At 31.9% G+C, this 23,844-nt stretch overlaps 4 protein-coding genes across 4 annotated transcripts; 3 read left to right on the top strand and 1 right to left on the bottom strand.

Annotated features, from left to right (window-relative positions):
* The first annotated feature begins 5,890 nt into the window (after positions 1 to 5,890).
* LOC133797173 (probable phospholipase A2 homolog 1) lies at positions 5,891 to 7,939 on the top strand. Its single transcript, XM_062234994.1, has 4 exons — positions 5,891 to 6,091; positions 6,324 to 6,363; positions 6,442 to 6,561; positions 7,244 to 7,939. The coding sequence occupies exons 1-4, from the start codon at positions 5,993 to 5,995 to the stop codon at positions 7,420 to 7,422; spliced, it is 438 nt and encodes a 145-aa protein (XP_062090978.1). The 5' UTR covers positions 5,891 to 5,992; the 3' UTR covers positions 7,423 to 7,939.
* A 3,303-nt stretch (positions 7,940 to 11,242) lies between these two features.
* On the top strand, positions 11,243 to 16,773 carry LOC133797172 (uncharacterized). The gene is made up of 7 exons (XM_062234992.1): positions 11,243 to 11,516; positions 11,623 to 11,755; positions 12,442 to 12,545; positions 12,695 to 12,866; positions 13,005 to 13,145; positions 13,294 to 13,549; positions 13,692 to 16,773. Exons 1-7 carry the CDS (start codon positions 11,479 to 11,481, stop codon positions 16,526 to 16,528), a joined length of 3,681 nt encoding a protein of 1,226 aa, XP_062090976.1. The 5' UTR covers positions 11,243 to 11,478; the 3' UTR covers positions 16,529 to 16,773.
* Positions 16,774 to 19,306: 2,533 nt separating this feature from the next.
* LOC133795382 (probable caffeoyl-CoA O-methyltransferase At4g26220) lies at positions 19,307 to 20,497 on the top strand. The gene is made up of 4 exons (XM_062232832.1): positions 19,307 to 19,437; positions 19,557 to 19,701; positions 19,830 to 19,964; positions 20,207 to 20,497. Exons 1-4 carry the CDS (start codon positions 19,307 to 19,309, stop codon positions 20,495 to 20,497), a joined length of 702 nt encoding a protein of 233 aa, XP_062088816.1.
* A 256-nt stretch (positions 20,498 to 20,753) lies between these two features.
* LOC133797171 (small ribosomal subunit protein uS8my) lies at positions 20,754 to 22,816 on the bottom strand. Its single transcript, XM_062234991.1, has 3 exons — positions 22,598 to 22,816; positions 21,387 to 21,547; positions 20,754 to 21,186 (listed from the first exon to the last, which is right to left on the bottom strand). Exons 1-3 carry the CDS (start codon positions 22,725 to 22,727, stop codon positions 21,088 to 21,090), a joined length of 390 nt encoding a protein of 129 aa, XP_062090975.1. The 5' UTR covers positions 22,728 to 22,816; the 3' UTR covers positions 20,754 to 21,087.
* Positions 22,817 to 23,844: the final 1,028 nt, after the last annotated feature.

The raw sequence follows: 23,844 nt of genomic DNA, 5'->3' as shown, positions 1-23,844 counted from the left end.
CAAAATACATAAGTTTACAAAAACATCACAGAGTTTATAGATGCTCAGGAAAAAGTCTTGTACAAAACTAACTTAGAAATTTAAAGTTTACAAATTAATAACAAAAGGTTTACAAAACAAGCATTCTAAACTTTCTCTTCTACTTCTCATACTCCAATGGAAACAAAATCAGATTCCTATCAAAAAGGAAAAACAAAAATTAATAAAAAGAAAACATTAATAATATATATTAACAAAAATATAAACATTTATAAAATATAAAATAAAAATAACAAAACAACCAAACAATAAAATTAATATTTTGATAAGTATAAATACATTTGTTTCTTCAATATCATTCCCAGTAGTCTTCTCATTCTTATTTACTGTATTATTCTTGTCATCTTCAATTACAATATCTCCAGCAGCATCTTCTTGCATTGCTTGAATGCATTTATCAAAAACTTGGGTAAAACTTTCATTTTCAAAAAACTTATCATTTTCCTTTAAAACACCACCACCACCACCAGAAGTATCACCAACATCATCCTTCCTCCCAAAAAAACCCTTCACATCAGCCTCAATGCCACTTATTCCACCAGAACAGTCAGCTCCCACAAAACCACCATCAACATGATCAATATCATCATTAATACCACATGATTTTGGCCTCAACTGACCTAAGATTTCCATGACTGCCTTGTGTCTTAAATCTTGATCATTTTTCAAATTAACCAACATCTCCATCAATGCCCCATGTCTAGATTCACTAGCAGACTTTAACATTGCAATTTCCTTAGACATATTGTTACAATTCTTTTAACAATCATCCACAATAATTTTCAGATCAGAAAAGCCAAATGTCACACAAGGAACATAAGATGATGAAGGAGCCTCATTTGTTGGTTTCTTTAAAGGAGCAACAAAATCATCATCCTCAAATTCAACAACATTCAAATCCTTGTTGCACTGGAAAAAATCTTCAAGCTTGAAGGCATTGTTCTCTTCATTAGTGGGCAAAACTTTAACAATTTTGGTGTGCAAAACTTTAACAATTTTGGTGTGCAAATAACAAATCAGTAAAACCAGTTTACAAAATAAAAAAATCAAATAAATTCATAAATAAAGAAAAACAAAAAAATTAAAAATTATCTTATGTAATGAAAACACATTCCTCTCAAGCTCCTTATGAGATGGGATTGCAACAGATGACAAATTTATAATCCTAGGCAGACCACAACTAACCTTCTCACAATAAGTTCCCTCTAAACTAGGAATTGATTCGTAAATGAAAACTTGGAAAACAAATGGCAATCCGTTCAACTTATAGGTTAGGTAAGAACCTTGTCTAGTAATAACAACTTCATTTCGCCTTAAAAGATCTCTCAATAATGAGAGAGTCACATTAAAAATATCCTTACCCCATGGAAAATGATTAAAACCACCACTATCACAAAGATACAAGTCAGTTTTTCAATGTTCTTCTCATTTTGCCAAACATACAAAAAGTTAGTGATGAGGTAAAGTACAACCATCCTAACAGCCTCATCATCATTATCAAAATTGGCAGCCTTAAACATTTCTTCAACAGTAATTCTTGAAATGCCCTGTGTATGGTCACCAAAAAAATTTAGAATACAATCCAATAGGATTACTATTCTTAATTCCACCTCTATTAATGTCACCAAACACATTTAACCCAGTCAATAACCCAAATTCTGTTGGAAAAAACTCATTGTAGGATCTTTATTTATTTTCATGCAATTTACATATTATCAAACAAACATGCAAATTCCTAGAACATGCTCCTATGAAATTGATACAAATACAGAGTAAAGTAAAAACTTACATTACGCAGCGGAACTGGAACAACTCCTTCCTTCAATCTCTCTAACCCTTGATTCCTTTCTGTAGCAGAGTATTATCAAGAGATTGAACAAGATCAGCAACACAGTCTTCTTCACCAAGCCTTTGATCAACCTAGAACTAGTGTGGGCTGGTTCTCAACACATGAGATAGAGATCTAGAAAAGAATAAGAGATTATGGCTAAGAAAGGATTAGAGTGTCTAGGCTTTCACTTACCTAAATCAACTGAGACTGACTTGCTTCCTTATGAAAACCCTAGATATCATATTCTTTATATAGGCAACTTAATGTGATTTATTTAAATTTAAATTAATTAAAAATAATAAACAAAAATAAATGCCTTGGACTGCCATAAATGGACTTGGGCCCAATCTCTTTGTTTTGAATTTAAATCACAACTGGGCCTAAATTCAAAACCTTTTATTTATTTATTTTTAATTAATTAATTTAATCCTTATTCAAATTAACTAATTATAATTTGAAGCTTGATTTAATATTATTTATTTATATTGATACCAATTTATCAATATTAATAAATTTACCCAAAGATTCTCTTTTATTCTCTAAATCTCATATCTCTGTAAATTTTCCAAAATTGACACAGTCAACTTTAAAAATCCTAATTGATAATTAAATCAATTAATTGAGACATTCTAGATGATTTACTCAAAGGTGATGCGGGGACCATGGATCCATGAAATCAAGCTCCAACAAGTTACCGTGAATTTATTTACGAATAATTTCACTACCTTATTAATTCTTCGTGACTCCACTATAGACTCGGAATTGAACTCTTGAATTCATAGAACGTATTTTCAAAACTATAAATACGTTATCCATTGTTATAACAATTACAATCAGTCAATCCTCTATCAATGACTTACTAACGAGCTGGGTGCAAATTACCGTTTTACCCTTCATCAGTATTTTATCCTTAACTCCCACTAAGTTCCTTATAAATGATATTTCCGTGAACTTAATCACAGAAATGAGATCTCAATCATTTAACCTTTTGAACAAAGCAATTAAGGAAATCATCTTTTCACTTCTCATACAGAAGTTATAGATTTCGTATCTATGAATAACACTCCCACTCAATTACACTAATAAATCTCCAAGATGTAAGTATGGGCTAGACCGTAGGGTAAGCTGGTAACGAACAAGTCAAAAGATTTAAATAATATAATTAGCAGAATATTATCACTCAGAATTAAGATCGACTTAACATATGGTTAACGTTGTGACATTGATTAGATTTAATAACAACGATACTTATTTATCAATCAATAATCAATATCGGTCCTAGTCCGATGTAACTAAATACATCCGATCTCATCTACTTGGTCGATGCCTTGGACAAGACATCACACCCTGAATATATAAGTAGATCATATCGTAGATTGCCTAATTAGTGAAAATCCAATGCACTGATCTAATCTTAGGACTCGTTCTTTTGAACATATAATTACAACTATAATCCATTGTGACCTAGTCACTATAATTGTAACTATCCATATGTTCGGGATTTTATAAATGTTTGTATTATTTCAATAATCATGTAATAAAATAAGCAAGTAACACGGTTGTCAAACTAAATGATTTCTACTACTTTTATTGATAATATGAAATCGTGATATATGTCCGACATGGTTTTATAAGGGCATAAAACCCAACAAATTCACCCAATGAAAACCTAATCAGCATTCCACAAACTTCAAACCATATTTCATTTAAGTTTGGTTGGTTAACTTCCCTCAACAATACATGGTGAACCAATTTAGCTTGATTAGCATAGGATTTAATGTTTAGAAAATGACCAAAACAAGTCTTACTAAACAAATCATTTTGAGACTCAGTCAATTTTTCAGATATCACAAAACCACAGTGAAAATTGACTCTTGCACTATAATGATCTTCATGTTTGATAAAACATTCCATAAGCTGCATAGTATAATAGACAACCAACATTAACAAACTTGTAACATAATTTTACAAAATAATAAAATATATCACCAAACTTGAAACATATAATCCACATCTACATAAAATTAGATCAGGACATTAACAATGTAGCATATCTTTACAAAAACATAACAACATCAAAACAAATATAACATTGTATGAATAGAAGAGAACTATTATCTTACTACTTAAATAAACAAAAATTGTAACAGTTATTAAAAGAGCAATAAAACATGTAAAATATCTTAAACATACTGAACTTATATTGTACATAACTCAGATCAGAGCATTAACAAGATTGAAACCATATTTCAAGTATATAAAACCTATTATCTATAAAAACATAAACTACCAAATTAGGACCTGTAACATATATTTATATAAAACAAAAATATGTTTACAACATCGGTAATAACATTAACAACCCTCTAATATATCGTTACATAAACTAAACAAATATTAACAAAATTGAAAACATAACTCAGATCAGAGCATTAACAAAATTGAAAACATATTTCAAGATTATAGAACCTATTATCTATAAAACCATATACTACCAAATTAGGACATGTAACATATATTTACATAAAACAAAAACATGTTTACAACATCAGTAATAACATTAAAAACCCTGTAACATATCTTTACATAAACTTAACAAATGTTAACAAAATTGAAAACATAACTAAGATCAGAGCATTAACAAAATTGAAAATATATTTCAAGAAGATAGAACTTATTATCGACACCCTGTAACATATCTTTACATAAACTTAACAAATATTAACAACATCAAAACAAACAGAGCCATTATCTTACAACTAGAGCATTTAAATTAAAAAAAAAAAATTGAAACAGTTTTAAACAGAGCAAAAAAACATGTAAATAACTCTGAAAACACATTGTTGCTATATTATATAAAACAATAACAAGCAAATTTGGGAAAATAATTAAAAAAAAATATAATATATATTAACATAACCATAAAAAACAGATAACATAAAAAAAAAATTAAATGAAGCAACAAACAATACCTTCGGTTTATCCAGTAAACTAACATTCTTCTTCAAATTTTTTCTGTTAGCCTTGCACTTTACTCGACTAGAGCCTCTAATCGTTAGTTTCTTTGCTTTCTTTGCACTAACTTTGCTCTTTGACAATGGAACGTATTTTCTCTTCAACTGTTTCTCGATTAACTCAGCACTCACATGCATGTCGGCCTCCTTTAACTCATCTGAACCACCAACATCACCATCGTTCGCATTAGGAAGTGAAGAATCCGAGGAATACTTCAAAACAACTTTGCCTTTAGAGAACGAAGAAGGATTACTCTTCAATGCTTCCCCCTTCGACTCAGCAGACTCTTGATTCTCGGCTTCCTTCAAGGCACCTGAGCTAGAAAACGCACCACCTTTCCAAGCAGGAGATGCAAACCCCGCACGAGTGACAACCATTGTTTCAATAATCAATGACAAACGATTTTGAAAAAAAAAATAAGAAACCCACTTAGGTTTTCCGATGAAGAGAATGAAAAGTGAAAAAAAAAGGAGGATGAAGAGATGAGAGAGAAAGAAAATCAAATATAACAAAAAAAAGACAAAAAGGAAAGAGAAAAGCTTCGGGGATTAGTTTAATATAAAATTTGTTTAAAAAAGGCTTTAAAATAATAACGGATAAATACCATAAATTTGGTATAAAAAACCATATAAAAGTAGAAAACTGTATATTTCAAATATTTTTTACATTATACAGTATATTCCGTAATTTGCTCAAAAAAAAAAACACACAACAAATGTAAATTGTTTAGGGAGAGAATGAGCTAAAGCTAATATTGTCGTTTTGATAGTTGCTGTGTTGGGTGTTAGTATAGACTGTCGTTTGGGCCCAAACTCTTGCTGTAAGCCCACTAAATACAATGAGCAGATAAGGCCCTTTCACCAGTTACAGGCCAGGGTGGGTTTAGAATGTGATCCACATCACCACAGATTCAAAAGGGTACTAAAGTAATTTCAGTTGGGTAATTACGAAGCTCCACCAATAGGAAGGGAGCTAGAAATCCAAGGAACGAAAAGAACGACTGAAATATTATAAAGTGACGAAGCCGTGGGTGTAATTTCCAGAACACTCCCTTCTGAGCTTCGTCTTCTTCGAATCGAGGAAAGAGAAAGAAAAAGCGAGCGAAAAATGTTTAGCGTTCGTGCCCGTATCGGTTCTGGATTCACTATCGTCTTCGTCTTCGTCTTCCTCACCGTCGGAGCTCGGTGCTCCAGCAATGATTCCGAGGTAACAAGCAAAAACCTCCTTCCGTGAATGTGAATCCCTGTTTGGAAGCCTAGAAAATGTGAAAGAAAAACAACACTCAAATTTAATTGGATCTAAAACTATATTTATATGAATATAGTCATTTGCATTTTCTTTTTCGAAAAATAAAACCACAGCGTTAGAGTCAGAGACGCTCCCTCATTGTCATTGTGGTGAAGTGAAAATGAGATTGTTTGCCTGTTTGGATGGACAGGTTAGATGTAGCAGAATCTGCGTTGCACAGAATTGCAATTGTAAGTTATTATGTCATTCGCGTTTTTTTTAATTATAAAAAACTTCAAATTATTCGTAAATGTTGTTTGTGAAATCAGCTGTTGGGATTCGATACGGGAAGTTCTGTGGAGTAGGGTGGACTGGCTGCCCTGGAGAGAAGCCATGCGATGATCTTGATGCTTGTTGTAAGATTCACGATGAATGTGTTACCAAAAAAGGTTGGTTTTTTTTTTAAATTTATTTTTAATTTTGTGGATTTGGCTGGAGGAAAACGACAATAGTTTATAAAGCTGTGACTTGTGAGCATAGTGAGCTAACTATAGTTAAGCGCTTCGGCTAACTTAAACCAAATTTGGCCTCGGTGGGTTTGATAATTTAATTTCTGAGGCGATGTCAGTAATTTCCTGTGTCGGCTCATTTATTTTAGTTTACTTTTTTTTTTCGCTAGAACGGAAGTACATTTAACCAGAAAACGAGCTGGGATCTATAGGGGGAGATCCCTCCCCTTTGAAATTTATTTTAGTGTACTTGTCTCTTAATATGGACTTCTTTCAATTCAATTGATTATTTTTATGAAGGTATACAACTCATTTCAGATGAAAAGTGATTGTTAATTCTTATTTCGTAGTCAGTTCATTTGCCTTAATTGTTATTTATTGATTTATTCTGTTTTGTATTTCATGTATCGTTCCCGCTGTCACGATAGGCCCTGTGATTTGATTTTGTATTTTCATTTTCTCCTATTTTTCCGCCAAAGTATAAAATGTTAAAAGCTTCGTTACTGAATATTACTCTGATACTTTTGTTAGGTGGCTTTTCTCGATTGTCTTTTTGTTATGATAAACTTGCTCTTTTTCCTTGCGGCTCAATTGGGTTTTTTGGTTTCATTGGTTTTTTCAGGTTTGACAAATATTAAATGCCATGAAAAGTTCAAGAGGTGCATTAAGAAAGTACACAAGTCTGGCAAGGTTGGATTTTCTCGGGACTGCCCTTACGAGACAGCAGTGCCTACTATGGTACAGGGTATGGATTTTGCCATTATGCTGAGTCAATTTGATAACTCCAGGGCTGAACTGTAATTAAGCACAAGTAAAGGTTGCAAGAAGTTAACCCATTGAATTTGAATCAGCCCAAATAGATTATTGGATTGAAAAATGAAAAGGAAATGGATACAGTTTGGAAAGTATCATTTAAGTGAAATGAAAGTTGCAGGTGAAGGCAGGGATTTGGTGACCCCATTTTATATTGTATAATTTTTCTAATATTGATAGAAACCTTATACCTTAACCAAAAGATAAAATTAGAGGCGATTTTGTATTATATTTCTGGTTGACCCATAAGTTAATAGAAATATGATGAAACATTGCTCATACAGTGACATAAAAATATTCATTTCTGAGTCGTATTCAAGGAAAGAATTAAAAATGTGACTGACAACTTTCACTACTGTGATGGAAATTTCGCATTTTGTATTTACATCATATACCTTTATTGTCGTGCTTTACGCGTATCCGTGGAATTCCTTTGTTCGAATAATGTATATTCTATATATTTTTTCTTTTCGTATGTATTAAGAAGTCCCACTTTTTTGAACAACCATGTTTTAATTCATGATGATTCCTCTTTTAATGTCTATGTGTAGCTATATTGTGGGAGAAGTAATGTAGTGAGAAAGGTAAAAAGTATCTTTTTGATTTATGATACTTGGTAGATATGAATCTGATTTCAATTATTTGACAAGTAAATAAAAACCATTGGCTGCTGGGCTATAAATTAGATTTATGATTAGTGACTAAACTTTTAGAGCTTAGACTATGTCTTAACTCATAATAATAATAATTGTATTCTTTGTTGAAGAAAAGGACATGAATGCCATGACATGGTTTCGCTTTCAACTACAATAATAGCTGAAAACGCATGAAATTTATTATTGGCCGTTGTAAATGGGCTAACCTTGGCCCCAAACGTGACGCGTAGAAGGCATGTGATATGACTTAATAACAAGCCCACACGGGGAAGTCTTTTTTAAGTGTAGAAAATGCACATTTTTGTCATCTTCGTTGTCTTTTTTATTTTATTTTTTAAAATTCTTTCAAGCAATGAAAATTAGTTGGTCATTTAGTCAACTTCCCTTTATGTCCTTTTAATTTTAAGATCACAAACTGTTTTATTTATATCAGTGTTTATGATGAAGCCTTGTTAAGAAGCATCTATTTTGTTTCATAAAAATATTTTTCTCGTATAAAAGAGGCCATAATTTGATGTCGACAAAATTGGAAGATTGTAACATTTAAATATTGAAATTCCTATTATAGCCTCGCATTAGCCTTGATTGACTTTTCATTTTTTAAATATATATTTATATAAATACCTCGGTCATCAGAACTAAATGTTATGTTTCTAACTTTTAATTTTTAATATAAATGGATAAGAAGAGCTACACATTGAATTAAAATAGGCCAAATAACCATCCTTTTCAGTTGAAAATAAAAATAAAAACAAATATCCATCCTTTTCTGTTTTGTTGCTTTGCTAAGATTTTCCTTTGTGACTCGTCTAATGCTTTATACATTAAGCCAAAATATTTAATCTTAAAGCTTTAAGAAAATCACAGTTTCTGATCCAATATCTTAAAAAAATTATCAGTTGAGTTTTTCCTCTTTTGTTTGTTTATGCATGTGATTGCAAATCTACGGCTGTCCTCTTTTGACTTTGTAAAAGGACTTTTTTCACATGCATCCTCCCACAACGTGTTATATATAGTTTAGGAAAATTACAAAGGTTGTAGTTTGGTTCCAAATTTCAAAATAACCGAGTCGAGATTATAATAAAAAAATTAAAAAAAAACATATTAAGTTGCTCTGAAATTTTTAATCAAATACTAAAAAAATTTAAGACGAAAATATATTTTGTTAATTACAGTCGTTAACTCTAGCACATATACTTATATATGACAGCTTATATTTGGTTTAAATTAATTAAAATGTGTTTGGAAATTTTTATGTAATTACTAAGGCAGTTATTATACTATATTTTAAAATAAAAGATGTATTAGGATGTCAAGTAATAATTATTTAAAATTCTTATTGTTATGTTTGTAAAAAATAGTTAGTAATTATACATAAAAATAATATTATGTAATAAATTCTAGAGGTGTGGAGAATATATCTAATCCAATTACAAACGACCATAAAAAATTGGATATCCAATTACTATTGGATCGGATCAGATGTAATTTTTAAAAATCCAAACTGGATCGGTCCGTTGTTGGATGAGGGTCCAACATCCAATAAAAAATGACCGAACTGATCAAATAATCATCCAATTACATATATGCTTCTAAGTTAGATGAATTTGTGTTGTATGCTTCTAAATTATTAAAATTAAATAATGTTTTCATTTGGATGAGTAATTTGTATGTTTTATAATTGAAATATACATGAAAATTAGATTTAAAAAGACTTTAAATGATTTGATGGATTCGATCCGATCCAATAAATAACTAGGGGATGCATCCAATGGTTGGAACTGATCCAATCCAATTATCCATTTGAACAGATCGGATCAGTTGACTCAATTCAATTGGATTGAATCGATTGTAAAAATCCAACATCCAATGTATAATTGAATTGGATCAGATGAGCTTAAATCCATTAGATGTGATCAATTGAACACCCATAATAAATACTATTTAAAATTGATAGTAATTAGTAATTACACCAAATTCTCGTTGGGCTATGAGAATTGAAGAGTATAATGAGACCCCTCAATTACCTCTAATTACATAATTGATGTATAATTACATGGTCAGACAAATACGTCAAATCGAATAATTACTCTAAATTATACTCAATTTCAATTTCAAACGCACCTAAAATTTATTTATTAAAAAAACATTTAAAATCCAATTTTAAAACAATAAAAAATTTAAAAATATCGCTAAAGAACAACTCAAATAGAAAGAAAAAAATAATTATGTTAATTTTCTTGAGCTCAACCCAATATTCATCCTATCCCAACAAACACAACAATTGTATGATCACAAATATAAATTTTAAAAAATATTTGAAAATCTCATATTAACAATCAAACCCATATTAATACCTTTTTTTGTATTCGGATTTTGAAAACTCATATTCATATTATATAACAACGCTAATAAGCTTATATTTGCAACACTAAATTTACATCCTACTTTATTCATCTTTATCTTTTTGTTGAAAACCAAAATTTAATCATAAAATGAAGATTTTTTGAAAATTTAAATATTTTATAATCGTTATTTTTTTTTCCAATTGGCCTCAATCATGAGCGCAAGTGGGAATCTATTCTTTTCTTTCATTAATTTATGTTGAAATTGGAATATTGTCATTTCAGTTTGTCTGTGGTCTTTATATATATATATATATAATAGTTTATGTATATTATGTATAAATCATATATTTATTTGGTACCTTAAAGAAAGGGGCAATTCCATTCTATCATATTCTATGAATTAATTTGCTATGAGATATATTTCAAGAGTTTTTTTTTAGAGTCTAGATATATTTTAAGATTAATTGTCGAAAAATAATAATAACAGTACTCCCAACTCATTCTCTATTTTATTTTTTAAAATACCTCACTCAAATTCTAATTTTTTTATTTTACTTCAAATTTTTTACAATATATTAGTTTCTTTATAATATTTAAATAAAAATAACTAAAGATAAAAAAATAAAAAATGAGAGAATAGTAAAAAATAATAATGAAATAAGTTTATAAAATTGAATAATATGTATAATTAAAAATATTTATAAATATTTTACAGGGAAGAAGGGCAAATTAGTAAATAAAGAAGTTAAATATATGATATAAATTATAAAATAGGTTGCTTAACCAGAACAAAGAAGTCTTGGATTCACTACCTAGAAATCTAATTGAATTTTCCGCGAAAGTCCAACTGTCCAAACTCCCAACTCTTTTGTTTTTCCCCAATTCCCTTCGTCCCTTTCACGTTCCAAATCCCATCCCTAATACATACCCCTTATTTAGGGTTCACTAACACCCGAATTCTTTTATTTATTTTTTCATTCATTAGAGGTGAAAATCAGAGCTTCTGTAAATTTTTAAAGGGATCTGAACAAGTTTTTGATATGAGTATGCTTCACAGGAGCTTCAAGCCGGCCAAATGGTAAGTATATATCTTTTTAATGGTTTAGGCATGAATTTGGGGTTGTATTTATGATCATTATGGGAATTGGTTTTCAGAGTTTTAATATTAATTATTCATTATGCAGCAAAACGGCATTGAAGCTCTCCGTATCTCGCATAAAGCTCTTGAATAATAAGAGAGAAAATCAGGTGAAGCAGATGAAAAGGGAATTGGCCCAATTGCTCGAGTCGGGTCAGATTCCGACCGCTCGAATTCGGGTATGTCAATAATCTTTGGCCAGAGTTCAATCTTAATGAATATCTGACCGGTTTAAGTTTATTTATGTATATTTGTTTTTGGTAACACTGGTGGATTTGCTATTTGTCGATTTGTATTGGAAATAATATTATTATGATTTTTTTTTAAATTGTAAGTTAAATTTTGTACAGCAGAGAGTGGCCGTAGTAGTATAATCAAGCTGTATGGTATTGGCAGATGGTCATAGTAGTATTGTCATTATAAAAAGTGATTCCTTTTAAGACGTATTAGGGGATTCGAGTTAGCCTAGAATGAAAGATTTCTTCTTTCAAGAGAAAGAGAGATTTATAAAAGGGGATTGATGATTGGAGATAAAAAAAGGACAACAATTTTTTTTTTCCTTCGTTGTAAAAGGGTTTAATTTAGAGGATAATCTGTTTGAATATGGCAGTATTAGGAAGAATGTGCAATAGAAATAATATACTTTTTTGTGAGGTGCGAGGATTTTACAATTTTGTAGAGTAGCATGTTTTATTTGAGCTCTAATGCAGTGAGGCTGATTGTAAAATTTGGCAATAATTTATTGAACTTATTTTTCTGTTTCTTTTTTTTTTTTGTCTGTTTTAACTTGAAAAAAGTTGAGACTAATGGGGGATAACTTAATTTTGTGTGGTCATTTGAGATTTAGTAATTTCCTATGTCTCAGGTTGAACATGTGATCAGGGAAGAGAAAACATTGACGGCCTATAATTTTATTGAGGTATACTGTGAGCTTATTGCAGCACGCTTGCCAATCATCGAGTCTCAAAAGTACGTAAATTTTTTGGATCTTGTAAAATCTTAGCATTCATGGATATTTAAATATGTGGATAGTTAGTTTAGTTTGTCTGGACTTGTGTTTTTTTGTTAATTTTATATGTCAATAACATTGTGCTTATCGTTTCTTTGTCTGCCTTTAGAAACTGTCCCATTGACCTGAAGGAAGCAATTACAAGTGTAATATTTGCAGCTCCAAGATGTGCAGACATTCCAGAACTCGCAGATATTCGGAAACAGTTTACAACAAAATATGGCAAAGAGTTTGTCTCTGCAGCTATTGACTTGCGTCCAGATTGTGGTGTGAATCGTGTGGTCAGTGCGTTTTACTTGAAAATTTTCATGATATATGTTATTTGAAAAATGAAAGCGAGCCATTTACAGAGAATAAGTGACTCAGCAAAAACCTGCATTTTAGTGTGATTGATTATGTTCATGCCTTCTGTTTTGCAGTTAGTGGAGAAACTATCTGCCAAGGCACCTGATGGTCCTACCAAGCTCAAAGTCTTGAATGCCATCGCAGAGGAACATAATGTCAAATGGAATCCTGACTCATTTGGAGGACATGATTCTAATCCCTCCCAGGACTTGCTGGTAAGATTAAATTAACGTATAATTTTGGTCTCTGACTAGTCAATGTGATTGTTCACTTGCATGATAGATGAAATTGCATCATGATGGAGAATACTCATCAGAAAACTACTTTACCGCTTCTTGATTAGTACAATTTATAATTGAGCAGAACGGACCAAATAATTTGGAGATGATGAGTAAAGTTCACACTGAAGTTTCCCCTGGCCCAGTTTGGATCCAAGATGACAAAGGACCACCAAATGTCCAAGTGCCACATAAGTACAATCAGAGGCATGATGCAAGTGTAAACTTCAATGAGCAGAACGTGAGACCAACATCTGGCTATCAAAAAAATTCTTCTACAGATGTTGCACCCGGCAAGGCAACAATATCTAATACATTCCATACGGAAGTGAGATCTTCGGGTATGCAAACTATTTATTTGTGGCTTGTGATTTGTGCTTACTCATGCCAGGGCTTACCTGGTGATGCTTCTCAAATTTGAAAATTTTCTTAGCTTGCCTCATGCATAATCGATTGGATATTTGGTCTGCCTTTATCTTGCAGGTCATGCAATGGACCGGATGGAACATAACCAATCTGTGTCTGGAAATGAAAATGCTCACTCCTTGGGTAGACAGAACTGGAATGTGCAATTTAAGGATGCCACTTCTGCAGCACAGGCAGCTGCTGAGTCTGCGGAACTAGCAAGCATGGCTGCCAGAGCAGCTGCAGAACTTTCTAGACAATATTCCTCGGAATCACATAAGTTGTCTCCTGGTTATGTTCAGAAAGATGAAAAACCCCAAATCTATGCTGACCCAAAGTTGTCGAGTCACCATATTGCCAAACAAGCAGACAATGCTGTTCATGGAAAGAATTCTGGACACCATGATAAGCAAATTATTGACAATGAACAAGAACAGCGGGCTAGGGAAGCTGAAAGGTTTCATAGAGACAGTTATAGGAACAGTGAAAGATACAATAATGCAGCTTCCTTAAAGTTCAGTTCAGCTTCCACTGATGATGCTACAGTAGTGAATAGTCTTCGAACTGGAGACAGATATTCCCAAAGGAAGTCAACTGAATCTGATAAGAGTGATTTATTAGATGAAGTAAGTAAGAGGAAAGATAAAGGTCGTAGTGAATTGGAGTCATCTTCTGAGGAAATTGCTTCATTTGATAAAAATGTGACCCGAAAGTATTCCGAGGTTGTTCCATCTCATTCTTATTCAAGCTCTTCTGATGATGATAAAGAGGATGTTTTGAAAAAGAATGAGAATGTTGCTTTTTTTGAGGATGTGATGACTGAAAAACAATCTAGCCGGGCTTCCTCCAGATCTCATTCAAGCACCTTCGGTGATATTCATGAAGACATATTCAAAAGAAATGGTCCTAGTGAAAATCCTTCTGTTCACAATGACGGAAGTATTTATAGAAACACTTCAGAAATAAATTCTAGTGACAATACTTTAATGTTTGACGACTATTGTTCTGATGAGGATAACAATAAAGTTGATGTGGGCGATTATAAGGGACAAGAAACAAGTTCATATTTTTCATCCCTGAGTAGAAAACCATCTGCAAATCTTTTTGCTGCTGATTCTCCTGTCTGGCCCCCTAGAAATACAGATGAGGAACTTAGAAAGTCTACTTCACAATCACATCCACCGGAGTTTTCTGAAAGTTTGAAAGGTTCTAGTGTTGCATCACAACAAGATGTTTTGCCGCCTGCAGCTTTTGATGATTATGATAGCCAAGATTCTGACTGTGAAGAACATTTTGGAAAATCTAAGTTGCTTGGAGGTGCAGATTTTGATAACTTTTCCTCTGAAATGAATTTGAACTCTAAAAGTTCTGAACCATTGCATAGTGAAGATCATATTTTACAATCATCCACTTCTGAGGCCGGAGGATCTAGAAGAAATTCATGGCTGCCAACCACATCAGTTGATCAATTTCCCAAGGAGGTACATCCTGATAGAAGCCAAGGACTTGAATCTAGTTCTGTATCTGAAAAGAAATTTAATTATGCAGAGCTGTCTCCCAGGCTTACGAAATCTGAATTGGATTTGACGGCTAAGGACGCACTAGAATCGTTTGATACTACGAAAGATATTGAAAATACAAAAGAATCTTCTTTTGAAAGTAGTACTCAGGAGTTGAGCTTCGGGACATTGAAAGGTGGTTTGCGGAATAAGAGTAATAGGCGTCCACTGTATACGAGGAAATCATCAGAAAACTCTGTGTCTGTTGAACAAGATAGCAAGGGTAGTTTTTCTAGGATTGAGCAATCTTCCTCTTCTCCAACAATCAAGACTTCAATTGGTTCTGGTGCTGACAAGCAAGACCCACATAGTGAGGAAGAAGACACAAACCTAAACAATAATGTGGATGTGAGGACCTTTGCTAAACCCACAGACTCTTTTGATAATCACTTGGAAGAGGAATTTCAACAAGAGACTAGTAGCATTAGGCAGCCGTACACTCAGAAATTGGGTATTGAACTAAACAAAAAATCTAATTTAAGGGGTTTACACAATTATTTTGATTTGGATAATAGTGATTCTGAGGAGGATCTTCCTAAGTTGACTCCCACCAGAAATGCATACCCAGGCTTTGGAATTTCTCGAAGGACGAAAGCTTCTCCTTCTGATTCTGGTAGAACTTACTCAAAGACTAACGTTTTATCTGGGGAATCTACAACTCCCAAGTATAGTGCTGAAGTGAAGACTACAACTCCCAAATATAGAGCTGAAACAAAGACTAATGTATTCTCAGACGAATCTATAACTCTTAAGTATAGAGCTGAGGCAAAGACTGATGTATTCTCTGGGGAATCTAGAACTCCCAAGTATAGTGCTGAAAGCAAGTCATCTTCAGGTAGTTTCCATGCCAAGGAAGTTTTGCCAAAGCCTTCACCCGAGACCAAATTCTCAGATTACTCAGTGGAGCAATATACTCCTAAACCCATACTAGAATCCAGGAGATCATCACACACGGAAAGTCCAAAATCAACCCCAAGAAAGCAAGCATCCAATGTTCTTTATGCATCAGTGGAGGAGGATAGTCCTAAACCAATACCAGATTCAAACAGGTCTTCACGCCTGTCATCTACAAGTGAACAAACATCGAATTCTCATCGTGTATCATTGCAGCAAAATACTCCTAAGCCAATACCTGCATCAATATTTTCACCTATCGAGAGTTCAAAGCCATCCAGGAGGGAAAGACCATCCAAATATCTTCCAAAGAACACTAAATCTGGGGTCACTGAATCTTCAAAGCCCTCTGTAATCCGGGAGTCTTCGTCAAATGACAAGACAGGTCATGTGCATCCCAAGCTTCCTGACTCTGATTCTTTTACTGCCTTCTTTCAATCTCTCAAACAGACGCGGGAGTAAAACAGTTACATTGTCACATACTATACTCTATAGGTTGCGGTTATGTAAGTATGAAGTTTGTTGGTGCTTTGATATTGTATATGGCTTTTACTACAACAATTTTTGATCTTTAGAGTGGAGAGCACCCTGATGTTCATATAGGATGTGTATTATTTTACTCCTTTACAAATTGACCGATCCATAGCTCCATTATTTTGTTCTATATCGTCACTTTATGTTGGTTAAATAAAAGGAAACATTTTTTAGATCTTATGAAAGTATCATTTTTGTCTATAATCGTCTTCTCAACTTTAAAAGGATGCACAGAATAACTAGAAGTAGGATACTGACAGCCTGAAACACTTTCTCATTTACCCCCCAAAAAATGCACATAACTTTAATAGGCAAAACACTGTTCTATTAGTGTTACTCTTTCCTACAAATATTGGTTTGTTTTTATACATGTTTATGTCTTAACTCAAGAACATAGGTGACTGTTGGTTGTTTAACAAAAATAGAATGGTAATGGTAATAGAAATGGAGTGGAATAGAATTTTGATTCTTTTGTTTGGTAGAAATTTTGAAATCAGTAATTGAATAATGATTATTATGTTTGGTATATTATGTAACGGAATGAAATAGAATGAAAATTTTATTATATTGACCAAAATATCCTTACTCTACTCTTATAATTTTTTTTAATTAAATTATCAATATTTTTTAGTATTAGTTTTTATTATATATAAAATTATTATTTTTATTAAATTACCATTGTATACAAATTAAACAAATAAATTATATATAATGTAATCTAATTTTTTTTGTAAAAAGAAGTATAATTAAAAAAATAACTATTACCAGTCTTTACTTTGATACTTATCCATTTTATTTTATAAGGCAAATTAAAAATTCAATATCTCCTATGTAAAGCAAACAACATATGCAAGGATATATATTGTCTTAACTGTGTAAAAAAAAAAATGTATCAGATAAAAAGGGCAAAAATGACATAATTGCAAAATATTGGAAAGGAATGAGTTTTCAACTCATTTAGTTTAGGAATAATGAATCCAACCTTTAAATGAATTACAATTACAATTCCTGTGACAAATATCAAACCAAACAAAAGAATGAGCCTACTCTTAGAAAACCAATTCCATTCCATCAATGATTCTTTTAAAAAGTTTTCTACTTGGCTCTAATTTAGTAGAGTATGTCATGCTGCTTAATCAAATTAATTAATGACTATTGGATTAGTTAACTAAGTTTGATTTAATGGAGGAGGTGATTTTTTAAAAGAATAAATTGTATTAAAAAATCATTGATACTCCCCATTACTAGGAATATATATATATGGGTTCACTTTTAATGGTTACTATTCATAGTTACTTTAATATTAATCATTGGATTAAAATCAATGATCCATATTTATAGTTGTTAATTAATATTTTTAAAAATAAAATTTGATTTTTTCAAATTTTTGGAAGGATTACCTGATCAGAAACATGTATTTATTATAAAAATATAATATTGTAAACTTTTCATTTTTCAAATGCATATCAATTTCTAAAATAGAGCTAGTGTCTCTCATTGATTGGAAACAACATTAATTATGGCAAAAAGAATAATAACTAAATTCAAAATTAATGTTAAAAATAATATTTACCTGTTGGTGACTTGCTATACCAAGTCACTATGTTGTCACATCATCATAATTGTTAGTACTCATTTATGGGTAGTAACCATTGAGAAGTCTTCCATATATATATATATTTAAGAATAGATTTTACTTTATTTAGGATATAAATATAAACAGTTTTCTTCTTTTTCTTTAATAAGTAGATATTATATCAACACCATTCAGAAAGAAAAAGATAAAAGATAATAAAGTGACAGTATTTGTAATAAATAATTATTAATAATTTATAAATAAAAAAATTGCATTCAAAGATTCTAATTAACATAAATTTATAATTTTAATATTAGAAATCAAGAAAGAAAAAAAAAACTAACTAGAGATTAAATAAAATTTAGTAATGAGTTTTTGGAAAAGACTAACGAGAGCAACCTAAAAATGGTTGTGATTATATTTGGGAGATCTGTAACTAGTTTTTTTAGTTTGATAACTCCTATCCTATTTATGCATACAATGATGCCACAATCTTTTAGCTACACAATTTATAATATATTGTCTACTATTTCACTATTTATTAATGGTCTTTTAGGCACTTGTCTTTTTTTTTTCTTTCTAAATAATTTAACGAGAGATTGATTTGATAACTTAAGTTTTATAACCATAAAAACTGTAATTCTAAACGCCAAAATCATAACATTGAGATAAAATAAAACATGAAAATTCAGATTTACGTAGCAAATAATCCCAAAAATATCTATATTTATATAATTTATACATTAAATTTTTTTTTATCTAGGAATGAAAAGATTGTGAGATGATCAATGTAAAAACTATGTTGAGAGATAAGTGGCGCTTTATCTGAACTAACTAACTATTCCTATTAGACTATTGTAGTAGTTACAAAAATATATAAATATATACAAACAATTTGAACTGCGGTGTGTGTACTACTAAATGTGTTCTCCATATTCTAAGAGTATAATTTAATCAAATAAGAGCAAAGGTGTTTATCTTTTCGGTGAAGAACTTTCAGAATTCTTATTGTTAGAGAAACAATGGAAAACTCAGCTAAGAACCCACCAGTGCCAAATCCAACTATATTGCAGAGTAAGGAGTTATATAAGGTATATAACACATAAATAATGATCAGTGTACATAATAATATGAATATATATATATATGTATTTCTTCTTGCTTTTCCTTTTATTTTGCAGTATATATTAGAGACTAGTGTCTATCCACGTGAGGCAGAGCCTCTAAAGGAACTGAGGAGAGTCACTGATGATCACCCTCTGTAATCTCTATCTTTTCTGCCACATAATGAGGCTTCTTTTCTATGTTCGCTTAAATTATAAGTAGTTAAAACTATTTTTTATAATTTTTTGTTTTAAACTTGCTAACAAACAAGTGCAGGGGATTTATTGCTGCTTCGCCAGATGCTGGCCAGTTTTTGGCGATGTTGTTGAAGTTGGTCAATGCCAAAACAACCATAGAAATTGGAGTTTTCACTGGATACTCTCTTCTCCTCACAGCTCTTACTATTCCAGAAGATGGAAAAGTTTGTATATCGATCTCATATTTGACTCAATTCATATTTACCTGGGGGCCAAATTAGCTATTTTTAAGTCTAAATTTATATATGTATATATATTGATATACTAATTGATAACATGCTTGTAAGTGTAGGTAACTGCCATAGACGTCTATAGAAAACCATACGACGAGATTGGTTTACCAATCATTAAAAAAGCTGGTGTTGAGCACAAAATCGACTTCATTGAGTCCCCAGCAATACATGTTCTTGACACACTGTTACAAGATGTAAGTTTATATCAAGCCAAGCACAAAATCAATAATGTTAAGTGCATCACAAATTGTGCATAGCACTATATTTAATACAGATACAAAGCCTACGTAATACTTTAATATTGTGGATTCACATGTATTATAGTAGTGCTTTTACTTCATAAAAATGTTTTTTCTTAGATTATAAGAAAGATTGTGTTTATAAAAATGGACAAGTAGCGAGTCAACCTCTTAAATATGTTTATTTGAAAATGCAGCCAGAGAAGGTTGGGAGCTTTGACTTTGGTTTTGTAGATGCTGACAAAGAGAGTTACTGGAATTACCATGAGAGGCTGATAAAATTGGTGAAGGTTGGCGGTGTAATTGTCTATGACAATACCTTATGGGGAGGCTCTGTTGCTTTGCCTGTAGAAGCTGTCCATGAGACCAAAAGGTCTGCTAGGCAGGCCACGATCGACTTCAACAAAGCCATCACAGCTGATCCTCGCGTCCAAACCTCTCTTGTTTCCATCAGTGATGGCATCACCATTTGCAAACGCCTTAGCTGATTTTTCACGACAAGCTTTGCTTTTTTTTTTTATAAATGACTTGTTTCGTTTTTAATAAATGCATGCTGATTGTGTTGAATAATGATCAATAGTGCATGATTTCTGATGTTGTGGTTCTAATCTTTAAACGGAACCAAAGTTCTTATCTGATCGCTTTGCAAGATGCAGATAATAAAAGAACCAAAGTCAATATTTTTTTTCTTATCCAATCATGTGTACCAGGGTGTGGTAAAATGATCGAGTCCTTTGGTTTAACAATTAAGAATCCACCGGATCAGATTTAGATGCAGATAATGCAGGAACAAAAACCATTCCTACACAAGGCATGGGGTGACAAGTTTGTATGCTGATAAAAACCTGTCCCATGTCCTCAATTTAACTTGGGGAAAACATTTCGTGCAACAATACGACCAAGTCATTATGAAAGGTAATACCAACTTAAACTTGGTCTGTCACTTCAGTTGAGGAAAGACAAATGAATTTATGACCACTAATTATCTTATGACGGTTCTCTCCATAACACCTTTTGCCGGTGAAAACTGTCGTCGCTCTTCTCATTCGCCTAGGGGTTGTGAGTGATGGGACGAAGATTAGTGAAAATATCCCAGAACTTGACCGCCAACGTTGCGTCTAAGAGCCTCTTCATGATCCAAAACGCCATCCGGAGTTGTAATCACAACATAACCCCACTGCAGGAAGATAGAGATGTCAAGTGAGTTAGAAGGGTTGTCATTCTGTGACCTTTGTAATTAACTCCTAACCAAAACAAACACTGGGCCTATGACTCGTATCCCTAACTTAGCTAACATCTCCTTTGAACAAGGAAATGAATAAAATTAGGCCAAACCATATTGACAGGCATGCATGCATATTTAAGAGGTCAACAAACCTGTCGCGTTGGAAGAGTACGTGTTTTGTACTCTTCAATTTCTATAGCCTTGATGTCCTGCCTGTAAGTAAGTGCTTTACAATCATTAATCCTCCCCTGTAATTGAACTGTTATCTTTCCCACTCTATGTGGATCATAAACTTGAAAGTCCTTAATATAGCCTAGAAATTAAAATGTGAGTTAGGGACGCTGTTAGATCTAACAAATTAACAGACAAGCATTATTCTTATCAAAAGGATTATTCATGCTCCTCATAAAAAACCGAAGAGAACAATGCATCCAATTCTGCAACGAAGCATTTGCTAAAAAAATTATACTAGTAATTGAACAAGTGAATGCAGAGAACAAATTTCAAAACATAACTCGTTCATACAGGATCAATTATTTCAGCTTCATTTATCAAATAAAGATTTCAAAAACATTGCCAAGTAGTCCTGCGATCATAGCAAAGAAATAGAGCAAATGATGAGAGTCATAGGTTATCAAAGAATCAGCAATGCAATAAAACTGCTTGCACCACACCTCTGCTAGAACAAATCGGTCTGGACAAGCTTATTTGACAGATAAGTGAAACCCAATTAGATATCTAAACTTGCAAAACAACTCAATCCAACGAGAGAATTATATGCTCTTCGTAGTTTACATTTCAATCTATATCTGCAAAAACAATTGAAAATGACTCTTCAAGCTTAGTCAGCTACCTACTTCCAAGTTCCAATACCAACCTTCTAAGAGTGACTCCAATTTACTCAATCAATCCAACCGCTGGTGCCATCAAAAGGAGTTTCTTCCAAGCCATTCATATTAAGTTAAAAAAAAAAAACTCTAGTCCCCATCTAATCCCATTATAAAACCTTCCAATAGAAACTAATAGCTGTGTTCAGATATACAAAAGGCTAATTTGTTCTAGATTTAACCCTGTTTTCAATCATCCTGCTACTTTGCAAAATGACTAAATTGATTCAGAAAAAGGTTTGAACTACCCACACTATGCCATGCCCCCTTAAGCTATCTATAAAAAGCTAATAGTAAGAAGATGAAATTAGTTGAGTTTAAAGAGCTCCAAGTTTATCACTTTTTTGGACCCAAAATCATTGAGCATCTAAATCCACAAACGAGATACCAATGCAATGAAACAATGGGTAATCCTTTAGCAGTAAATGAATATATATATATATACATAAAAAAAAAATAGAATATTAGGGCTTTACCTCGATTCTTCATGATATTGAGGAAAGAAGACATTACAGTGGAGATGGGCTTCAATTCCACCATGGATTTCCCTCTTTTCTCCGCATTCACCATTGATCTGAGTGCTTCATTCAGTATTCTCCTCCCCATCTTCTTGCGGTTCTTCTTCTCTTTCCCTCAATTCCGACGGAGCTAAAACCCAAAATCCAAAACCCGAACTCAAAGATACCAGAAAAGACCTACACGGAGGGTTTTTTACGGTTAAAAAAAAAATACTTTCAAAAATTATACTTCACCTCTTATTTGTGTCAAAATTATTATCACTCCCCAAATTATAGTTATTTACGCTACAGCCCATTTAGATTAAAAAAAATATATCTGATGGACTGTTTGGTCTAAATTTCAAGGATATTATTGATTAAGAAAATAATAAATTTCATGATTTTTCTTTTTATATTTTTCCAACAAAACAAATGCCACCATAATTATATTTTTATAAAAAGTATCCATAATTTTGAAAGAAAAATTATTATTGTTATTATTTGGCAGCTAGTAATAAATATTAAACTCAACTAAAAGAATAAAATTTTATTTTATTTAAAAAAAATTACTTATAATTCATATAAGTGAATTAATTTTATATTTTCTTTTCTCACCTATTTCTAATTACACCCTTCATACAATTTTAAAATTGAAAAAAAAATCACACTCCTTCCTAATTTTCATTTAGTACAAAATTACTTTTTTATAAAAAAAAATAACTAGATATTTCCATACCGATATGTTGACTAGCTTTTTTACTAACAACTAATTATAATAAAGCTTAAAGAAATGAAAGTTGAAATACATAGATTTTCGTGGTTCAAGTTATGAATAAACTCTAGTTCACAAGTCACTTATATTAGGATGATAAAAACCTTAGATGTATCAAACTTCTATGGAGGTTTTCGGGCAGCATTGTGGCAATGATCACACCGCTACTCTATCAAACTCGAGCAATCATGAAGAAATATTTCTAATATAATAAATAGATGCTTCTTTAACCGAATTTCTCTTCCAAGAGTCAATGTGATGCTCTGAGTACAAGATAAAATTTGAGATCCTTTACAAAGTGTGTCCTAGTCCTATTTATAAATGGTTGAGATAAATTAATTCCCTAATGAGGATTTATTACAATTATTGCCCCTTAATTGAGACTTAAATGTACAATAAATGATAAATTATTTCATTTACAATGCTGGTAGGCCCCTGTAGATCTCAGTGGGCC

Source organism: Humulus lupulus, chromosome 8 (genome assembly GCF_963169125.1).
Source record: "Humulus lupulus chromosome 8, drHumLupu1.1, whole genome shotgun sequence".
Taxonomy (NCBI): Eukaryota; Viridiplantae; Streptophyta; class Magnoliopsida; order Rosales; family Cannabaceae; genus Humulus; species Humulus lupulus.
Note: the sequence above shows the minus strand (reverse complement) of the source record. Positions and strands in the feature narration are given on the sequence as shown.